At 38.4% G+C, this 22,607-nt stretch overlaps 1 protein-coding gene across 7 annotated transcripts in view; it reads left to right on the top strand.

Moving 5' to 3' along the window:
* CFAP61 (cilia and flagella associated protein 61) overlaps positions 1-22,607 on the top strand; it is a 302,443-nt gene that overhangs the window by 93,993 nt on the left and 185,843 nt on the right. For 5 of the 7 annotated variants that reach the window (XM_037812259.1, XM_037812258.1, XM_037812256.1 and 2 more), the window contains 4 exons: positions 5,063-5,189; positions 13,719-13,796; positions 19,205-19,411; positions 22,291-22,425. In XM_037812259.1, coding sequence (XP_037668187.1) covers positions 5,063-5,189; positions 13,719-13,796; positions 19,205-19,411; positions 22,291-22,425 — 547 coding nt within the window. Of the gene's footprint in view, positions 1-5,062; positions 5,529-13,718; positions 13,797-19,204; positions 19,412-22,290; positions 22,426-22,607 lie in introns of those variants that run through there. The other 2 variants (XM_037812260.1, XM_037812262.1) reach the window with 2 other exon arrangements.

Here is a 22,607-nt window from a genome sequence, read left to right as displayed (position 1 = left end):
AACGGCTGTCTTCAAAATGTCTCTCATCTACTTCCTGTGCTTTCTTCAAAGTGTCCCTCTTGGTTGTAGCAGCTTGCTCCTTCTGTCTGATCTTATATAGTGCCCCAGTAATTTAATTCAGCCCCACCCTGAATGGGTGGGCCAACACCTCCATGGAAATTATCTAATCAGAGTCATCACCCGCAGTTGGGTGGGGCACATCTCCATGGAAACACTCAAAGAATTACAATCTAATTAACACAGATAGGTCTGCCCACACAAGATTACATCAAAGATAATGGCGTTTGGGGGGACATAATACATTCAAACTGGCACACTATCTATATAGTTACAATTTTATTGAGATATAATTTGCATACCATAAAATCCAGGCTCTTACATTGTACAGTGTTGTACAACCATCACCTCTAGTTCCAAAACCTTGTCATCACCCCAAAGGTTACCTTATACCCATTAAGTAGTCACTCCTTCCCTCTTTCTCCAAGCCCCTGACAACCACTAATCTACTTTCTGTCCCTACACATTTGCTCATATTCTGCATATAATGGAATTATATATGGATTTCATATAAATGGAATCATACAATGTGACCTTTTGTGTCTAACTTTTCACTCAACCTGATGTTTCAAAATTCATTCATGTTGTATTATGCATCAGAATATCTTTCTTTTTTACAGCTAAATAATATTCCATTGTATGGGTATACTACAATTTGTTTATCTATCAATTGATAGACATTTGGGTTGTTTCCACCTTTTACGCTATTGTGAAAACTGCTGCTATGAACGTTCATGTAATGTTTTCATGTGGACAGATGTTTTCAATGCTCTTGGGCATTTTCCTAGTACTTTTGTGATCATGTTTGTTACATTTACATTTTTGCCCAACTGAACTAGATTTTGGTGTAAGGTGACCCTATGAGAACCAAGTTCTTATCCTTTACTTAAAACTGGCTCATAAATATTATCAAGGCAATATTAACTGATAATCTTTCTACCAGCTAATTATAGATATACATTGTTCTTTGTAAACATGTCACTTTGTCCATAGAATGGAAGCAAGCATTAAAATTTAAGCACAACATTCATTACAATTAAAAGTTAAGTAGGTTAGAATATTTGACCTTATTAATATTAAGAGGAGTAACATAGTCTTGTAATAATTCCCGAATGACTGGAGAAAGTTCAATGCAAGGCTGCCTGCACAATATGAGGGCCCCTTACAAATGAAAATCTGGAGTCTTGGCCTGGGGTGGAGAAGTCAATCTCTCCTTCCCATTGGCCTTCCACTCCCACCCACAACAAAGGGCACCTTCCTAGGGCTTGTAACCTCTGCACCAGGATGCACTTGGTACCTGGGTGGGGGTGGGTTGGTAAGAAGTCCCTGCTGAGTTTCCAGCTGCATATGTCATGGCACTGCCTCCCCCAGGATGGGGACAGCCCCGCCTTGCTCTTCCCAGAGATATCATGGGACATATGCCTGATCTCAGCCCTCCCCATGCCTGTGCCCAGGACTCTACTATGAGTGGAGGGTGATGGTGGAATGTGGGCTTCCCCACATTGATGCAAAAGTCCTATGGCAAGGTGGGGAGGCCAGCAGGACCCAAGGTGCAAGGGTCAGGGAACAGGTGGCCAAGAACCCATCATAGAGAGAAGGTAGGAGGTGGGAACCTGCGTCAGCTGAGGCTCCAATTCCCTGTGCATGCTCTCTTGTCTTAGTGAACTTCACCTGAAGTCTTAGTTTCCCAGCTGCTAAGACAAATACCACACAGTGGGTTTGCTTAAACAATGGGCATTTATTGGCTCATGGTTTTGAGGCTAGATGTTCCCAGTTTGCTAAAGCTGCCATTATATAAAATACCAGAAATGGATTGGCTTTTTTTTTTTTAATATACACCTTATTGAGATATATTCACACGCCACACAGTCATACAAAACAAATCGCACACTCAGCTGCTCACAGATTGGCTTTTATAAAGGGCATTTGTTAGGTTACAAATTTACAGTTTTAAGGCAATAAAAGTGCCCAAACTAAGGCATCAACAAGAGGCTACTTTCACTGAAGAAAGGCCAGTGGCGTCCGGAACACCTCTGTTAGCTGGGAAGGCACATGGCTGGCATCTGCTGGTCCTTTGTTCCTGAGTTCTGGTTTCAAACTGGCCTTCTCCAGAATGTCTCTGGGCTTCTGTCTCTCTTAGCTTCTTCAGCTTCTGTGCATCTAAGAGTCTGGGGATCCTCTCTTAGCTTTTCTGGAGCAAACTCTGGCCTTCATCTCTTAACTTAGCATCTCCAAACATCTCTCTGTCTGCATCTCCAAGTGTCTGGGTCTGTGTCAGCTCTTAGCTTCTCCTGGGGGAAAACTCTTGATTACATATCTTAGCTTCTCTCCAAAATGTCTCTCTCAGCTTCTCTGAGCACCTTCTGTTCGTGAGCTCTCTTAAAGGACTCTGCTGATCTAATTAAGACCCACCCAGAATGGGTGGGGTAATATCTCCATGGAAATGATCTAATGAAATGGGTGAGTCACATCTCCATAGAAACGTTTAATTAAAAGATTCCACCTAACAAGATTAGATTAAAAGATTATGGCTCCTCTGGGGTCCATAACAGTTTCAAATTGGCACACTAGGAGAGTCCAAAACCAAGGTTTCATCAAGGCAGTGCTTTCTCCCTAAAGACTATGGTATTCTGGGGCTTGCTGCCAGCAATACTTGGATCCTTGGCTTTTTCATTATGTGGCAATGCATCTGGTGCTGTCTTCTTTCGTTGCTGGGTTCCCTTGACTTCTAGCTTCCCTTTCTCCCTGATGGCTTTCTTTCTGTGGCCTTTTCTATAAGGCCTCCAGTAATAGGATTAAGAATCATCCTAATTCAGTTGGGCCACACCTTAACTAAAGATAACATCTTCAAATAATCTTATTTACAGTGCATTCACACCCACAGGAATAGATTTAGATTAAGAACACATTTTTCCAGGGGAACATAATTCAATGTACAACACTGAAAACCACAAAATCAAGGATAAAATTGTTAAGAACTTTAAGGCAGTGTCCTCAGAGCGTTATATCCCAAGCGAGGTTCAGTATAATCTCTTTTTTTTAACGCAATTTTATTGAGATATGTTCACACACCATATAACCCATCCAAAGAATACAATCAGTGGCTCACAGTATCATCATATAGTATGCATTCATCATGACAATCAATTTTAGAACATTTTCATTACTCCAAAAAATAAAAAACTCAAAATAAAAAAGAATACCCAAAACATCCCATACCCTTATCCCCTCCCATTATTTATTTATTTATTTACTTACTTACTTTTGTCTTTATTCTATTACTCATCTGCCCATATACTGGATAAGGGGAGTGTCAGTCACAAGGTTTTCACAATCAAATGGTCACCCCATAAAAGCTATATAGTTATACAATCATCATCAAGAATCAGGCTACTGGATTACCATTCAACAGGTTCAGGTATTTCCTTATAGCTATTCTAATACACTCGAAACTAAAAAGGAATATCTATATAATGCATAAGAATAACCTCCAGAATGATCTCTCAACTCTATTTGAAATCTCTTAGTCACTAAAACTTTATTTTGTTTCATTTCTTTTCCCCGTTTTGATTAAGAAGGTATTCTCTATCCCACAATGCCAGGGACAGGCTCATCCCTGGAAGTCATGTCCCACATACCCCTGGGAGTCATGTCACACATAGTGGGGAGGGTAGTGAGTTTATTTGCAGAGTTGGCTTAGAGAGAGAGGCCACATCTGAGCAACAAAAGATGTTCTCTGGGGGTAACTCTTAGGCCTGAAAAGTAGGCTTAGCTTTTCCTTTGCAGGAATAATTTTCATAAGGGCAAGTGCCAAGATCAAGGGCTTGGCTTATTAAATTGGGAGTCCCTAGTGCTTGAGAGAATATCAGGAGTTCCCTAGGTGTGGAAGTTTAGTATTTCCACATTTCCCCCAGTCCCTCAAAGGGATTTTTCAAAAATTTTTTTTTATTTTCTGCCCCAAATACTCCAGAATGTATCAGGGTATTCCATTAACCTGTACAGAATAACAGGATCTCATTCCCTAATCTAGAGTCCATGTATTTATGTTGTTTAAATAAACTGACCATGCGGGTAGTATGCTACAGAAAATTTAAATTTTGCACCAAATAAGCATCTCTTCCTATGGTCTCACACAGAAGATGAAGTTTAAAACTATAGTCACTATCATCTTTTACCCTGTATTCTGGTCCTAACCCAGTCTGTTTCATTCAAATCTCTGATTGAAGCCTGATCTCTATTTGGCTTCTTTAGCAGTTGCTATATGGAGTAATGCTGCTTTTCGGAGCTGCAGAACTCTATCTCTAGGTCTCAGGTGTCACAGAGATACCCAAAGTCCCAAGGAACTACCAGGCTATACCCAAAGAGATGAGCATCTCAGAATTTGGAAATAACAGTTAAAACTCAGAAATAGAAGTGACTGCTGTAAGAACATACAATCTAGGAACCTGTTCAATGAGCCTCATAGAATATTCTGTGCTCCTCAATCATTGATTGCCCCATCTCTGCCCATGTTCTATCCCTTGGTAACCGATGCTCTCAAATTGAATTCTCAGTGTTGGTTCATTACAGTTATTTTATATTAGTGAGACCATACAGTATTTGTCTTTTCATTTCTAGCTTATTTCGCAATATAGTCTCTTCACTTCTTAACGTACTTTAAAAATTGGGAGACAATTTGCCTTTTTATGTGAAATAAACATGAAATGAAGCATGGTACTGAATATTTTACATTAAATGCACTTAAAGTGAACTTTGTGTTGTCCCTGGTTAATGCCATTATCAGTGATTTTACTTTATACTTTGCACTTTTTCATGCATTTTCTAGGTTTTCTAGGATGAATAAGTTGCTTTTGTGATTAATCAAACCCAAACTTATATAAAAATACTTCATGTTATTTTATATAAGATTAATGTGTTTAAATTCTGTCTCCATTTTTTGGGATGGGGTACTTTTAAAGTTAAATTATTTTAACTTTTAAAAAAATTATTTTCTCTCCTTACTCAGGTCCATTAATATAAGATTAGCCACTAACTTGGATACCCCTGGTGTTGAAAATCTCGTCAGTACTCTTATGCTGAATAAAAGCATCTTGAATGATTTAAACCAATATAATGCAGCTCACAGAGACCCTGTAAGTATCTTGTCTGACCAAACTGGTTCTTGGAATCATTATGACCCAAGTAGGTTTATGTAAAAAGACTCCTGGGACCTTAATTGTAGAATCTGGTGCTGGGGGGTGGCAGAGATGGGGTTAGAAGATGAGAACCAGAAGAAAAAAACAAGGAAACTGGGTTTTAAGGAAGGGAAGCCATCCTCCTCCAATGGTGGTCCTCCACCCCCCAAGGGGCTGGGATTATTCCGGTTTGCTAAAGTTGCCGGAATGCAAAATACCAGAAATGGACTGGCTTTTATAAAGGGGTTTTATTTGGTTACAAATTTAAAGTTCTACAGCCATAAAAGTGTTCAAACCAAAGCATAAACATGAGTATACCTTCACTAGAGAAAAGCCATTGGTGTCTGGAAAACCTCTGTTAGCTGGGAAGGCACATGGCTGGCATCTGCTTCCTCCCAGGTTGTGTTTCAAAATGGCCTTCTCTAAAATGTCAATGTCAGCTTTCAATGGCCATCTTCAAAATGTCTCTCTAAGCTGCAGCACTGAACTTTTTCTGGCTGAGCTCTTACAGTGCTCCACTAATCTAATCAAGACCCAAGATGAATGGGTGTGGCCACACCTCCATGGAAATAATCTGATCAAAATTATCACCTACAATTGGGTGAGTCACATCTCCATGGAAACAACCTAATTCAAATATCCCATGAGATTGGATTAAAAGATCATGGCTTTTTCTTGAGGGTATAATATACCCAAACTGGCACACCTATCATGAGGACAGGAAAAGCTAGGCAGGTCCTAGCCCCTGGAAGAGGCAAATAGGGCTTGGTTAGAGAAAGACAGCTCAGGAATCCACAGGTGTCTGGTGCCCACTCCAGCACTGTGGCATTTCAGACTTAGGGGATCCCCTTTTGACCCAACTGGATGATGAGTCTGGCAGGCTGCACCCACAAGGATTGGTGGGCTGAGAACAGTCCTGGATGACAAGTGCTGGGTTCTTTTTCTAGCATAGAAATGCATGTATCACCCGGGCATAGGGCAGACTAGCAGGGGCCTTAAATTTAGCATTGCTTTCTTCAGGACCATGCAGTTAATTTAGCTAGAAATGGAACAATGCATGAGGTTAGAGAAAGTTCTAGTTACTTTTTTGATAAATTTTATTTTGAAAAAATTTTATTGATGTGTAGTCAATAAATAGTTTGATGGATTTTCACAAACATTGAATATATCATGTAGGCAGCACCTGTTCCAAGAAACAGACTAATACTCTCCCCCACCCCCACCCACTCCTCCCCTAAAATCCCTCAACCTCCCATTCAGTCACTTTCCTCCCAGGTTAATACCGCTTTGACTTCTAAGATCATAGATTAGTTACGCCTGTTTTTGAACATTATGTAAATGGAATCATTCAGTATGTTCTCTTATATCAGGCATCTTTTCCTCAACAATATGTTCATAAGGAGTCATTCATGCTGTGGTGTAACATATTTCATTGCATGGGTATACCACAATTTATGTCTTCATTCTGCCATGGGTGGGCATTTGGATAGCTACCAGTTATTGGCTCTTTTAAATGGATATTTTAGTTAATTTTTAAGTCATCAGGAGGGAAACAACAAACATCTAAACATAACTACCAATACACAAATGTTTAATGACATTTATAAAGCCATCAACTAAAAATAAAACTGTTTTCCAGCACAGATTTTTTGGTTTCATTTTGTCTTGGTCTCTGTTTCTTCTGTTTTTTGCTCCTTCCCTCCTGGCCTGCCAAACAACATGAGGTAGGGCCCCACTTCTCATTATGTAAGGATCCCTGGGTATCTCTCTGAGACATGACTTTTCAGGGGAACTATGAGGCAAAAATTATTTTCATAATAATAGTTCTTACCAGAGCAATTAGACAAGAAAAAGAATTAAAGGCACCCAGATAGGAAAGGAAGAAGTAAAACTCACTTTATTTGTAGATGACATGATTCTATTCATAAAGTATCCTGAAAAATCCACAACAAAGCTGCTAGAAGTAATAAACGAATTCACCAAAGTAGCAGGGTACAAGATCAACATGCAGAAGTCAGTGGTGTTATAATGCCTCACCAATATGGACTAACTACAATGTGTAAACTCAGAATTGAATCTTAGAGCACAGCCTATCAGGGGAAGGATTATTGTAATGGTCCCTAGACTGTAAGTTCTTACAGCAATCAAATCTGTTCCTGAACTATAATGGCTGTCTCAAACTCTGAGATGCTGATCCCTTTGTGTATAATCTGATTGGCCTCTGGAACATTGGGTATCTGTGTGACACCTGAAACTCAGAGCTAAAGCTCGGCAGATATGAATGTCAGTATTAGTGCATATAACAACTGTCAAAAAAAAAGCTTAAAAAGACCCCAGACTTCAATTAGAGATATGAATGAAGCAGATCTGGTTGAGATTAGGGCAACTCGAGCCAAAAGATAAAGGTTGAAACTGACTGTGTTTTAAAACTTCAGCTTCCATGTGTTTTAAAACTTCAGCTTCATGTTTACTTGGTGCAGTATCTATATTTTCTAAACAATATAACTTCTACAGTCAGTTTGTTCAAACACAACAATTACATGGAACTTTGAATAGAAAGTGAGATATGTAGGTTTGTATAGGTTAGAGTGAAATAGTGACACATCCCAAAGTAATTGGGGCAGAAAATACAAATATATATGCAGGGCCCCCCTGAGGAGCTGGGGGAAAATGCAGAAGTGTTGGACTTCCTCACCTGGATTGTTGCTGATGTTCTCACAAACATTGAGGACTGATGGCTTGGTATGCTGAGCCCTCTGTCTTGGGGCTTGCCCTTTTGAAGCTCATTACTCTAAAGGAGAAGCTAAACCTGCTTATAATTGAGCCTAAGAATCTCCCCCTGAGTGCCTCTTTGTCAGTCAGATGTGGCCCTCTCTCTCTATCTAAGCCAACTCGGCAAGTGAACTCACTGCCCTCCCCGCTATGTGGGACCTGACTCCCAGGGGTGTAAATCTCCCTGGCAAAGCAGGATATGACTCCCGGGGATGAATCTGGACCCAGCATCGTGGGACTGAGAACATCTTGACCAAAAGGGGGATGTGAAATGAAACAAAATAAAGTTTCAATGACTGAGAAATTTCAAATGGAGTAGAGAGGTCACTCTGGTGGACATTCTTATGCACTATATAGATAACCCTTTATAGGTTTTAATGTATTGGAAGAGCTAGAAGTAAATACCTGAAACTATCGAACTCCAACCCAGTAGGCTTGACTCTTGAAAACAATTGTATAACAATGTAGGTTACATGGGGTGACAGTGTGATTGTGAAAACCTTGTGGATCCCACTCCCTTTATCCAGTGTATGGATGGTTGAGTAGAAAACTGGGGACAAAAACTAAATGAAAAATAGGATGGGATGGGGGGATGATTTGGGTGTTCTTTTTTACTTTTAACTTTTTATTCTTATTCTGATTCTTTCTGGTGTAAGGAAAATGTTCAAAAATAGATTGGGGTGATGGATGCGTAACTATATGATGGTACTATGAACAGTTGATTATATACCATGGAAGATTTTATGATATGTGAATATATCTCAATAAAACTGAATTTAATTTAAAAAATCAGTGGTGTTTCTATGCACTAGTAATGAACAATCTGAAGAAGAAATCAAGGAAGAAATCCATTTACAATAGCAACTAAAAGAATCAAATATCTAGGAATAAATTTAACCAAGGATGTAAAGGACTTGTGCATAGAAAACTACAAAACATTGCTGAAAAGCATTAAAGAAGAACTAAATAAGTGGAAGGACATTCCATGTTCCTGGATTGAAAGAAAAAATATTGTTAAGATGTCAATTCTACCCAAAGCAATATACAGAATCAATGCATTGCCAAATCAAAATTTCAACAGACTTGTTTGCAGAAGTGGAGAAGCCAATCATCAAATTCATCTGGAAGGGTAAGCAACTATGAATAGCCAAAACCATCTTGAAAAATAAGAATAAAGTTGGAAGACTCACACTTCTTGATTTTAAAACTTATTACAAAGCTATAGTAATTAAAAAGAAGTACAGTGCTGGCACAAGGACAGACATACAGACCAATGAACTCAAATTGAGGGTTCAGAAATAAACCTTCATAGCTTTGGCCAACTAAACTTAAACAAAGGTCCCAAGTCCATTCAGTGGGGAAAGAATAGTCTATTCAACAACTGGGGCTGGGAGAACTGGATAGCCATATCCAAAGGATGACAGTCAACTGATACTTCACACATTAACTCAAAACAGATAAAAGACCTAGATCTATAAAGCTCCTAGAAGAAAACAGGGAAATATCCCAGGACCTTTTGTTAGGTGGTGGTGTCTTATACTTTAATCAAAAGCACTAGCAATAAAAGAAAACATAGATTAATAGGACTTTATCAAAATTAAAATATTTTTGTAAATCAAAGGACTTTATCAAGAAACTAAAAAGACAACCTATGGAATAAGAGAAAATAATTGGAAGCCATATATCTGATAATGGTTTAGTGTCCAGAATATTTAAAGAACTAATATAACTAAACAAAAAATAATAACCCAATTAAAAATGGGAAAAATACTCAAATAGCTATTTCTCCAGAGAAGTTATACAAATGGCCAATAAGCACATAAAAAGATGCTCAAAGTCATAAGCTGTCAGGGAAATGAAAATCAAAACCACAAAGCAATACCATCTCACGCCCACTTGAGTGGCTACTGTTAAAAAAAAAAAAGGAAACATACATTGTTGGTGGGAATGTAAAGTGGTGTAACAGCTGTGGAAAACATTTTGGTAATTCTGTAGAAAGTTAGGTATAGAATTCTCATGTTACTCAGCAATTCTACTTCTATACCCACATGATTTGAAAGCAGGGACTCAAACAGATGTTTGGTCCAATATTTTCAGCAGCATTATTCACAGTAGCCAAAAGGTGGAAGCAACCCAAGTGCTCATCAAAAGATGAATGGCTGATTGACTCTTGAAGACGACTGTACAGCAATGTAGCTTACAAGAGGTAACAGTGTGATTGTGAAAGCCTTATGGATCACACTCCCTTTATGCAGTGTATGGATGGATAAGTAGAATAATGGGGACAAAAAACTAAATGAAAAATAGGGTGGGAAGGGGGTGTTTTGGGTGTTCTTCTTTACTTTTATTTTTTATTCTTATTTTCACTTTTTCTGGTACAAGGAAAATGTTCAAAAAATAGATTGGGGTGATGAATGCACAACTATATGAAGGTACTGTGAACAATTGATTGTACACTTTGGATGATTGTATGGTATGTGAATATATCTCAATAAAATTGAATTAAAAAAAAGATGAATGGCTGAACAAAATGTGGCATATCCATATAATGGAATATTGTTCAGCTGTAAAAAGAAATGAAGTTTTGATGCATGCGACATCATTGTTGAATATTGAAGACGTCATGTTGAGTTAAACAAGCCAGACACAAAAGGACAAATACTATATGATCTCACTTACATTATGCATATTAATAAAGTTAAAAACTAGAATACAGATTATCAGGGGCCAAGTGGGGGTGAGGATGGGGAGTTAATGTTTAATTGGTGTGGAGTTTCTGTTTGGGGTGATGGAAAATTTTTGGCAGTGGATTTTGGAGTTGTAGACACAACTCTGTGAAGGTAATTAACACCGCTGAATTGTATGTTCAAAAAGGGATATAAAGGGAAATTGTAGATTGTATATAAGTAAACACCATACAGAAACCCAAAAAGCTGTACCACACAATGAATAAACCCTAGTGTAAACAGCGGGCTAAAGTTAATAGCATAATTATAATAATACTATTTCATGAATTATAACAAAGTTCTCACACTAATGCAAAATATTAATAATAGAGGAAACTGTGTATGTGAGAGAAAGGGGTTATATGGGTGTGATGGTTAGAGTCATGTGTCAACTTGGCTAGGTGATAGTGCCCAGTTGTTTGGTCAAGCAAGCACTGGCCCAACCGCTACTGCAAGGACATTGCATAGCTGATTAATAAACCAGATGGCTGGTTTATTAAATCATCAGCCATTGATAGCATCTGTGGCTGATTATATCTATGATCAACTAAGGGAGTGTTTCTACAATGAGAAAACAGTCAGTTGGATTTAATCCAATCAGTTGAAGACTTTTAAAGGAGAAGAGAGAACTTTCATTCCTTCTTCAACCAGCCAGCCTCTCCTGGGGAGTTCATTGAAAATGTTCTTCATCAGAGTTGCCAGCTTGTGGCCTGCCCTACAGAATTTGGACTCATGCATCTCCACAATTGCATGAGACACTTTTATAAATCTCTTATTTACAGATATCTCCTTTTGGTTCAGTTTCCCTAGAAAACCCTGACTAATTCAATGGGAATCCTGTACTTCCTGCCAGATGTTTCTGTAAACCTACAATTGCTCTGATAAAAAAATTTTAAAAAAATGCTGTGAAGAGGAGGCCAAATTGAATCAGTGTGGGCCTCTATATGACTGGAATCCTTATAAGCAGAGGAAATTTGGACACAAGTGACACAAGGAGACAGGAGGTGGAGTTGAGTTATGGATTGCTAACAAGCCACCACCATAATACTACAGTCTTCAGAAAAAGTATTATCCTGCCAACACCTTGATTTTGGACTTCTAGCCTCCCAAACTGTGAGACAATAAATTCCTGTGGTTTAAGCCAAAAAAAAAAAAAAAAAAAAAAAAAAGAAGGGAAGGAAGGGAGGAAGAATTGATAAAGCTTAATACACACACACACACACACACAAAACAGTATAAGTTAAGTTTGGGGAATCCAAATAAGATTCATAGATTGTATCAAAGTCAATTTCCTGGTTTTAATATTATGCGATAGTTTTGCAAAATGTTACCATAGGGAAAACTGAGTAAAATGTATAAAATACCAGCTGTATGATTTCTTACAATGCCCTGTATCTACTATTACCTCAATAAAAATTTCAATAGGAAAGAAAAGGAAAAGCCAATTTCAATGAAAAATAACCTCGATGAAGTAGTACAAATTACTAACTTTATTAAGCCTTGATCTTTGGGAGCATAGCTTTTTAATGTTCTGTGTGGCAAAATGAAAAGTGCACATGAAGCCCCTGTACTGCAAGCTAAAGTGTATGGGTCGTCTCAAGAAAGAAACACGTCTGCAGTTGATGGGGCTGCATGCCAAACCAGCTGCCTTTTTTATGGAACATGTTTTTACTTGATAGAAAGACTGACAGAGTGTGGTTATTCCCATTTGAATAGTTGATAGACGTTTTCTTAAAAATGAATCAAGTGAGCCCCTCACTCCAAGAAAACCAATAGCATTTGTCCCCCCGACAAAACTTCATGCTTTCAAGAAAAAATTAGAATTTGGGGAGATGGATATCTGCCATCATGACCTTGACATCTTCTCAATACTCTAAAGACTTTTTTTTTCTGATGAGATTGGTGGTGATATTAACAAATGTGATTTTTATATTTTATAATGAAATGAATCAGCATTTGGAAAGTCCTTGTAGCTTGGTGAACCAATATTTTCAAAGTGAACAATTCATGTTACAAAATTATGCAAGGGCAAAAGATCCATTCAGAGTTCCAGATAGAACAACAGAGCTTAATGTAATAGTGTACACAAAATTCATCATGTCAGATTACACCTTGCTTTGAAACATGACCACTTGTTGAGTTTTGGTGGAGTATCAAAGAATAATATCCATAATTATCTGAAAAGTTTATTTAAATGCGTCTTCCTTTTTCACCTACATATCTCCATGAAGACAGATATTTTTCACATATTTCAACCAAAACAACAGATTGCAGCAGATTGCATGCAGAAGCAGATATGAGAATCCAGGTGTTTTCTATTAAGTCAGACACCAAAGAGATTTGTAAAAATGTAAAACAATGCCTCTCTTTCTCTAAATAGTTTTGTTTTGGAAAATGTGGTTATTTTGCATTAAAATATATTATTTATATTCAAATACAATGTGTTATTATTTTAAATAAATAATCAATTTTGATTTAATTAATAAATTAAAAGTTAAATAATTTTGTTTGTTAATAAATTAAACAAAAGTTAATAAACAATCTTCAAATTTCCTCAGTTTTCATTGCTAATACAGAAAATAGTGATAGATATTACACCCGTAAACCAAACTCTTTGGAGCCCTCCATGTAAAGGGGTCCTGAGACCCCAAAATTTGAGAACTGCTGATATAGGTCTAAAGACAGCAGATTCTCTATCCAGGGGATTGGTTTGAATCATGGATCCATCTCTTACTAGTGGAGATCTTAGGCAGTTATTCAGCCTTCTGACACTTATTTTCTTGCATGTAAAATAGAGAAAATAATACCACAAAGGGTTGGCATGAGGATTAAGTGAACACATGGAGGGCATTTGATTTATACCTTGCCTAACATCGACTGATGTTAGATACAGCTATCACTGTTATGATCATGGTTAGAGCTCCCCTTTGACTGTTTACAGAAACACTGGTAGTTTTAAGAGTCTTAAATTGTATACTTATCTTTTCAGGATGGCACGTCACTGCAGGCGTTTGTAGCCGAAGTTGCAGAACAAATAGTTGGCATTGCAGTGATCAGAAATGAAATGGTAAATTTTAAACGGAGAGTAATTTCATTGATTATGTCTTTTTTATATCATGAATTAGCACACAGAGCCCCTTTTGAAGTTTTATTTTTACAAATTTTTACATGAAAGCCTCCGTATTCTGAAAGATAGAGTGATGGAATCATCTGCCTGCTTCCCTCTTAGACTTTCAATTCTTTATCCCCCTCTCTCTTTTTCTTTTTATGTCATTCAAAAATTTTAAAATATTGCAAACAATACATGAATACATTCACTTTCTAAATATTCAAATAACCTACTACCAGCAGAAAAAAAAAAACCCACTGACCTCCCCAAGGATTATTACTATTAATAGCTTGACGTGTATCCTCTCCGTCATTCTTCCTTGTACTTAATTACATGTGTGTGTGTGTGTGTGTGTGTGTGTGTGTGTGTGGTGTCAAGTAGACATCTAATTTTAATTTTTCCCCAGTGCACAACCAGTTATTCCTAAATATTTATTACTGAATAGTCCATTCTTTTCCTACTAATTAAAAATGCTGCCTTTGTCATTTATTAAATTTCCATATGTATCTATTTATAAACTCTCTTCTGTTCTATAGATTTGTTTGTTGATACCTATTACATTATCGTGTGCTTTGATATCTGGTAGGGGAGTCTTCTCTCATTTTCCTCTTTTAAAAAAAATTTCTTGTTTTTTTTGGATATTTCTTCTTCCAGATAAACCTTGAAATACTTACTGTGAATTTACTTGTGCCCATGCAGATTTAAAGAACAATTTGGGCAAAATTGATATTGTTTCAATGTTGAGTCTTCCCTTCCAGAAACTTGGCTGCTTTTGTGGTTGTTGGTGGTGTTCTTGTTGTATTTGAACTCTTTTGGGTTCTTCAGAAAGGTTGGGTGGCTTTTTCCATACAAGTTTTTGTGCTAGATACTTTCCTTGCCCCTGCAGGTCTGCTCTCTAGCCTTCTCCACCCTGTTCTGTCCCAGGAAGCCTGGCCTGATGGACAACATGTCGTCTCTGCCCTTTGGCTTTCAGTTGAGTTTGACCAATAAGAACCTTGTGCAGAGGGAGGGAGGAGAGTGAGGATGGGGTGCCCTGAGCTGGCTGGTCTCTCCAGCAAAGTTCCCTTATCTTTTCTAGGTTGCCTTCTTCTCCATGATTGTCTCTTTTCAGATTCCAGTAACCAGTTTTCCTGCCTATGCCCCCAACCTAGAATGGTAACAGTTTGCAGTTGCTGCCACGCTATCTCTGCTGATGCCCCCACACTCTGCTCCCATCTTTGTAAATAGCCCCTTTATTAAACCTGCCTCTAATTATCCTAATTCAAACATACCATCTTTTCCTGTGGAGATCCTGGCTGCTACAGTCTTCACAATTATTGTTTATTTCTACATGTTTGTAGAAACTTATCATCTTTGTTCTTTCTAAATATTTATTTTGGTATTTGGGAAAAGTAATTTTTGTATTTTGATCTTGTATCCAACCACTTTTTTGAAACCTCTTATTAGCTCTGAGTTTTACAATTGATTCTCTTTTCTAGATAATCCTATTGCCTACAATTCCTGTTATCTATTATCTATTAGGGTTTGTTAACTTGGAAACTTAGTGGCTTAACACAATAATTTTTTATTACCTCTCAGTATCCTGTGGTTTCACTGGGCCAAACAGGATAGTTCTTGCTCAGAATTTCTTACACGTTTGCAATCCGATGGTAGTTGGACTGGGGTCATGTGAAGACTCTACCAAGGCTTGACATTCAAGATGGCTCCTTCACATGCTGTCAGTCGATGCTGTCAGCTTGGAGCTCGTTTGGGGCTATTAACCAGAGCATCTTCAATGGGGCCAGTCTTCATGGCTTGGGCTCCTCACGGCATGATGGGTGGCTTCCAAGCACAAGCATCTCAAGAGCAAGTGTTCCAAAAGCTAGGAAGCCGTTGCTGCCAGGCAAATTAAGGGCTATGCCCAGAACTGACACAGGGTCACTTCCACTATATACTATTGATCAAAGCAATTAAGGGCCATGCTCCGATTCAAGGGATGGAGAAATAGACTCCACCTCTTGATTGAGTGTGGCAAGTTCACATTGTAGAAGACCATGTGAGATGAGAGATACTGTTGTGGCCATCTTTAGAAAACTGAATCTGCCACCTTCCTTTTAAACATTTATACCTTATTTCATTTTCTAATTTTATTGTATGGATAGGACAACCTTGGACAGTAGTGTTAATAATGGGTGCTTTTGTGGTGCTCCTGATTTTGATGGGAATGAGTTCTATAATTCCCCCTTACTTACTATAATATTTGCTGTAGATTTCTGGAAGAATCCTTTATCAAGTTAAGGAAATTTCCTTCTAGTTTACTAAAAGCTTTTGTTATAAGATGTTGAATTTTTTTCAAATGTGTTTTTGGCACTTTCTGAAGTATTTATATGGTTTTATTCCTTTAATGTGTTCTACACTATCCTGTTGGATTCATTTCTCTTTTTGGTTCAATATATATCTGAGTAATTCTTTTAGAGAGAGTGATGGGTGGTAAGGTCTCTGAGTCTGTACATATCCAAGAAGTTTTCATTTGTCCTCATACTTGAATATTCACCTGTGTATAGAATTCTTGCTCATTAAGGTTTTTCATCAGAATGTTGATGTTTTTATTTCATTGTCTTCCAGCATCTGGGGTTGCTGATAATATATAATCTGATGGCAACCTCATTCTCGATCCTTTGTAAATAAATATGCATATGTTTGCTTACTCTCTGGAGAATTAGGATTTTCTCTTTATTCCTTGAACTTATGAAATTTTACCAGGAAGTATCTTATGCCCCTTTTGAGTTTGGGAAAATGTTTCCTTAATGATTTCATTCATTGTTTCTTCCCCTCCAATTTGTCTGTTCTCTTCTTGAGTTCCTTTTTAGATGGATAGTGGATCTTTTGAATTGATCCTCAATATCTCTTAGCTTTCTTCTCATATATATATATATTTTGTCTCTTGTGTTTCTTGCTCTTCATTCTAGGATATTTCCTTGACCATGATCCCTAATTTAGTATTCAGTTATGTCTATTCTATTATCTAGGCCTTCTACTGGAAATTTTATTTCACAATTCATACATTTAACTTCCAAGAGCGTGTCTTGTTCTCTTTTTATTCCTTTTTTTTTTTTTAATGTGGCAGCTTGCTTTTTTTATGTGCAAGATCCTTTTTGGCTTTTTGGTATCTCTGAGGACACTGGGTAGAATGTTTTAAAAAAATTCTCTTCTGCTCCCTGGGTAATCTGTTTCCTCTAGGGTTCATTATATGCTTCTTTTTTCTGGTCCTTTGCATTTGTCAGTTTTCCTCAGAAGTCTGGTAATCTTCATTTGTCTGTTCATGTCTATGAATGAAAGATTAAATTATTGGTATGAGTGGCTGGCTTGGGTATCCTTGATATCAAGTCATCTTGTCTGTTTCTCCATTGAGCCTTTCCTATCACTGGGAGGGCTGCTTGCTTCCTCTGTCTATTTGGGGGGGCAGGTGTCAGTTGTCTGACTTCCTTCTGTGGTGCTTGACTATAGGACTCACAGGCAGGCATCCAGGGACCCCTCCCCACCATGTGACCCAAGTAAGGAAGCTTTTTGGTGCATTTATTTCCAAGATAAAACTTCCTTATTTCCCCTCTCCCCCATCACTCTCCCTTTCCATTATTAAAAAAAAAAAAAAGATTTCTTTTATTAAAGGGACTTGGGGTGGGAAAAAATAAGATGCACGTGGCTCATCTGCTATTTTGAGTTAATAACCTCTGTTGACTTTTTGCTTTTGTTTGTCAATCATTTCTCAGCTCTACACTTGTTATTCAGTTTATAATGAGACATGTCTCCTTGGTAATTTAAAGTGAAGTCTTATGGTATAAAGACAGTTACAGGGTCAAAGCCGATTGGAAGATCGTACGCTGCCAGAATTGTACTGGGGTACAGCCCTTGGCCTGGTTACCCTAAACCCTGCTTCTTCTGTGCTTTGTGGAAGAAACTGGAAAGACAAGACACCTGGAGGGGCTTGGAGAGAGACTTTGCAGTTTTCATGAATTTTCTAGTGCCAGCTTTGCTGACCACAGAGTCAATCACGTTCCTTACATCCTCCAATTCCTCCTCTTGAAAGTGTGCCTTTAATACAATTTTGCTGTGGAAAATAAGAAATATAAGTAGGTACTTTCCAATCGGCATGTGATTTGATTTTTCCTACCTTTCAGGTGTCTGTACTGCTTCTGTCAAAAGAGAGAGCCACACTCCCTTTGCATTGCTCCCCCACCCCCCCACCCCATCTTGCACCCCCACAGTAGCATGCAGTGCAGGCCAAACCAGAACACACTTACCTTGGGTGAACCCCTGTTCCCAATGCAGTGGGAGAAAAGAAGGGTGGAGAGCAGAACTGGGCCCGTAGAAACAGCAGCAATGTGTAAAGTGCATCATAAATCATGTGCCAGATACTTCCTTTTACATGCAAACGTTCATCAGTCTCTTAAATTACTTTCCACCATGTCAAAATGGTATACATCAGAGGGATAAAAAGTATAAGCAAATGCTTGTGGACAAAGCCCAGCCTCCCAATTTATGGTAGGCCATCCTGGCCACACAGGCCAACCAAAGTGTTGACCTGTGGGATGGCACTTTTCCATATGTATAGGTGAAAAACAATGAGTCCAGTGCTAGGGGCTCTGCGCATCCCGACAGAGCTTGTGCTCACCCCACCCAATAGCAAAGAGCTGCTTCCCTGTACTTGGTCAGTCTCAGGGGCTCAAGGCTCTTCGCCTGGACTGTAGAGGACAAATTCCAAAGCTATCTGGCCATCCTCCAAAGACAAACCATCAGAACAAGCAACTTTCAGAAAACACAAATTTTTTTTTAATTCAGTTTTATTGAAATATATTCGCATACCATACAATCATCCATGGTATACAATCAACTGTTCACAGTACGATCATACAGTTTTGCATTCATCACCACAATCTATTTCTGAACATTTTCCTTACATCAGAAAGAATCAGAATAAGAGAAAAAAAATAAAAGTAAAAAAAGAACACCCAAACCATCCCCCCCATCCTACCCTATTTGTCATTTAGTTTTTATCCCCATTCCTCCACTCATCCATACACTAGATAAAGGGAGTGTGCTCTACAAGGTTTTCACAATCACACTGTCACCCCTTGTAATCTACATTATTATATAATCGTCTTCAGGAGTCCAGACTACTGGGTTGGAATTTGGTAGTTTCAGGTATTTACTTCTAGCTATTCCAATACATTAAAAAAAGAATTAGCAATGAAGGCACAGTAGTAGATAACAGGCGAACAGGAGGCATTTCTTACTCTTGTACTTAAAGTTATTTTTGAAAGATATGTATCACAAAATACATGCAGTTTGTTTAAAGTATCGCTTGGCTGTCCTTTCCCCTCTTTTAGGACATCGAGTACATACGATCCCATTACAACATCGAGGACTTCATCTACTTCAGTCACCACCAGCGCGAGGAACATGGGCACTTGTACCACTTCGCCCTGAACCCCATTTTCCGCCACTACACCAAATTCTTCCTGAAGGAGATCCTTCGTTTAGGCTTTAAGTCCTGTCTCTACTACCCGGTTTATCCGCACCTCAGGGAAGGCAAGGTAAAAGACCACTGTGATTCACTCTTCCAGCAAATGGAGGTTGCATGGGCCATTTTCATTCCTCCCTGTCTTAATGGGTTTTGATTACAGCATGGCTCTGAATTTTAATGGCCATATTGAATTTGACCCTTTCCTCACACTACAGTAAAAGTCCAGAAGGCTTTGAATTTCTGAAACAATCACAAACAATATAATTAGTAGAACAATTTGTTGGCTTTTCTATATTGACAAAACAGAGACTGAAAACTATGTAAAAATGCTCTAAGAGGCACAAAAATCAAATGATTTCTTATGGTACATTAGTGTAATGCCCAAACAATCCTATGGTGATCATTTTAGTAATGAATCCATAGGATCATAGAACAAGCCAATCCTATTCTATAAGATTTATGTGCTATCATAGCATTCCAAATAAGCACTACAACCCCCCTCCCTGCCAATTAAAGTGTTGGATACATCTTTACGGAGATATATAATACCTTTGTAAACATTATATAATAAATACTTACGTAGTTCTATATAATGCTTATTTCACTTAAATAGAGCAATCCTTTTTAAACACATATGGAATGTATACACATTATATATATGTGCATGCAGAAGTAGCAAGCTCTTCATCTCACTTGCATATCCTCTTTAGTTCTCTCCATAGTATTTTTCACTACCAAAAATTTTCTATTTCACCAAGAAGGCAAAGAGTTGTTTATAGCTGTGTTGTTTATAGCTGTATCCCCAGTACCTAGAGCTGTCTGTGCCTGGTGTATAGAAGGAGTTCAGTGAACACACAGACACACACACACCCTCTTATACAGTATCCTGTCTGTTCCACAGGCACCAAAGTATTCCAGCTCTATTCCCAAAATGTTCCCTGCAAGTTGGCCCCTCAGTCACCGACAGCGTTGGTCTTCAACTCAAGGTAGACTTGAGGAGTGATGGAATTCGACCACTCTGGAAATTTTCCCCTTAGATTCCATTCATTACCTAAAACTTTCTCATGTTCTGCCCAGAGTCTTTGGCATTGTCATGTTTCTTCTTCGTTACCATAAGCAAGCTAAATATATTTTAAAGGCCCTTATTCATTCAACTTAAAAATGATCTAAAGTGTATTTGTACATACACATAACAGTAGTTTTGCCAGTGCATATTTAATGAGAGCCTTCTGGAAAAGTATAGGGTGGATGGGGAAGAAAGAAGAAATATGGAAAAGATTTTCCGGTGAGATGTGGAATCTGCTGTAATGATTATTTTTTCCTATCACAATGCAGCATGACAGTAATGCGAATGCCTAGATTCGAACTTAATGGGATGCAAAGGTAACAGTTCTGCCAGAAAATCCCAGTCCTGCACAATTTCTTTTTACTTTGCATTTGGCCAAGTGCCAATTTTGTGACCTTCAGAATGTAATATTGAATTCTTGGTTTTTATTCACGATGTTGTCTGGATGTGCTGGGTTGGTAGAAAGTCCATTTGCATCCCTAATAAAGATAATATCTTGGGCATTTCATTGACTGTTTATATACTTACCTCCATGGTATAGCATTAGGAATATGTTATGAACTCTGCTGTATGGGATATGGAAACACATTTGGAAACACATTTCCTCTTAGTTTGTACTTCCTGTTGATGTACATATATAGGTTTAAACAAGGGTAGGAAGAAGTACCAAATAATTGGGTAAGAATACCCAAATTCCATTAATAAATCCCCAGATATCTGTAGGGACAGTGGGCTTTTTGTTTGCCTTATGAGGATGTTTGCCTGCGCACCTCTCTGCCAGGGTATGTACTGAGAGACCTCCCAGGCATCAATACAGGTCTCTTGCTAGGGATTCCTGGGTTCTGTTTCTCATTTTCCAAAATCAGTGTATGACATGCAATAGGGAAGGATTTTAGAAATCCATTTTAGAAGCTTTTAGAAATCCCTGGAGCTGTTTTTAGAACAGCAAACAAATCATACATAAATCATCTTACTTATTAAACCACACTTACAGTTAAGCTTTATTTTCTTTGCTTGCAGCTTAAATTCAATAAGTAGATCATTAAAAGTTTTGGTTTCACAATTTAACTTTTGAGGTTTAAACAGTTGCGATACTCTCAAGTTGGTTTCATGCAAATCCCTAAGATGTCCTAAATGTGAAAGAAATGAAGGTCATGATGTTCATTTTTCTCTGCCAAGTTTTAATAATTGGGTAAAATCAATATTTAAAACATTCTTCTAAAACATGACTTACACAGTTGATTTCCATAAGCATAAATTCTGCTCATAATTTAGTGTTAATAGAAATTAATAAAATATTAACAATAATTAGTGAAATGCTATGATCCAGTCCCTTACACACACTTTCCAGTTTTATCTTTTTGTTTTAAAACACTTGTTTTTATCAACAGAGGTCTAGCTGAAGTCGCTATGAGGGACTTACACAAACAGGAGGATTTTCACATGCGTGTTAATTTGCCCCTTGGATGACATTTTTATCTGTGTCTTCTTAAAGCAGCTCGTGCCAAACAAGCAAAGGTTAACACGCAGATAACACAGCTTAATGGGGTCAGCTCAAGCTGATTCATGATCACTATGGAGAACAATATCCTCCTGGGGAAAATACTTGTACTGAAAAATCCCATAAACCAAACCACTTGTTTATCTGTCATTCCCACAGAGATAGTAATGTAATTACTCTCGTAATTATCTTCATTAGTGTCAGGCATTATCTGCAATTCATTCCTCTGCTCGAAGAATGTTTGTTTATTTGCTGGGATTCCCCCTCCCGGCTCTCTGATTTGGCCGAGTTAAGAATTTTGTATTTGTAAAGCCTCACGCTGACATCTGTGCAGTGGTGCTCTGACATTCTCTCTCCTAAAATATAGATTGCTGTCTTTCAGTTCCAGAATCCCTACGCCCACTCCCTGACATCTGCCCTTCATTACTTGGTTCCCGTGCGGCCACGACGACAGATTGTCTATCCTTTGGAAAAGCTTGGCATCAACGCCCCATCAAAGGAGGTCTCCAAGGACCCGGTGGGTAGCAGGGCGGCAGCAGGCGGGGAGGCGCGGTGCCAGCTCCCGCGGCTGGCAGATGGGGCGGCGGCCCCGTCTTCATGGGAGCAGGCTGCTTCTTAATTACAGGGAAGCTGGCGCTCATACCCTTACAGGCGGCGCCCTGGAGGGCTCCACTCAGCCCGAGCCCCCAAACAGCAGCC

The sequence above is a fragment of the Choloepus didactylus genome, chromosome 19 (genome assembly GCF_015220235.1).
Source record: "Choloepus didactylus isolate mChoDid1 chromosome 19, mChoDid1.pri, whole genome shotgun sequence".
Taxonomy (NCBI): Eukaryota; Metazoa; Chordata; class Mammalia; order Pilosa; family Megalonychidae; genus Choloepus; species Choloepus didactylus.
The sequence above is the reverse complement of the archived record's forward strand: the minus strand, read 5'-3'. Positions and strand labels throughout refer to the sequence as shown.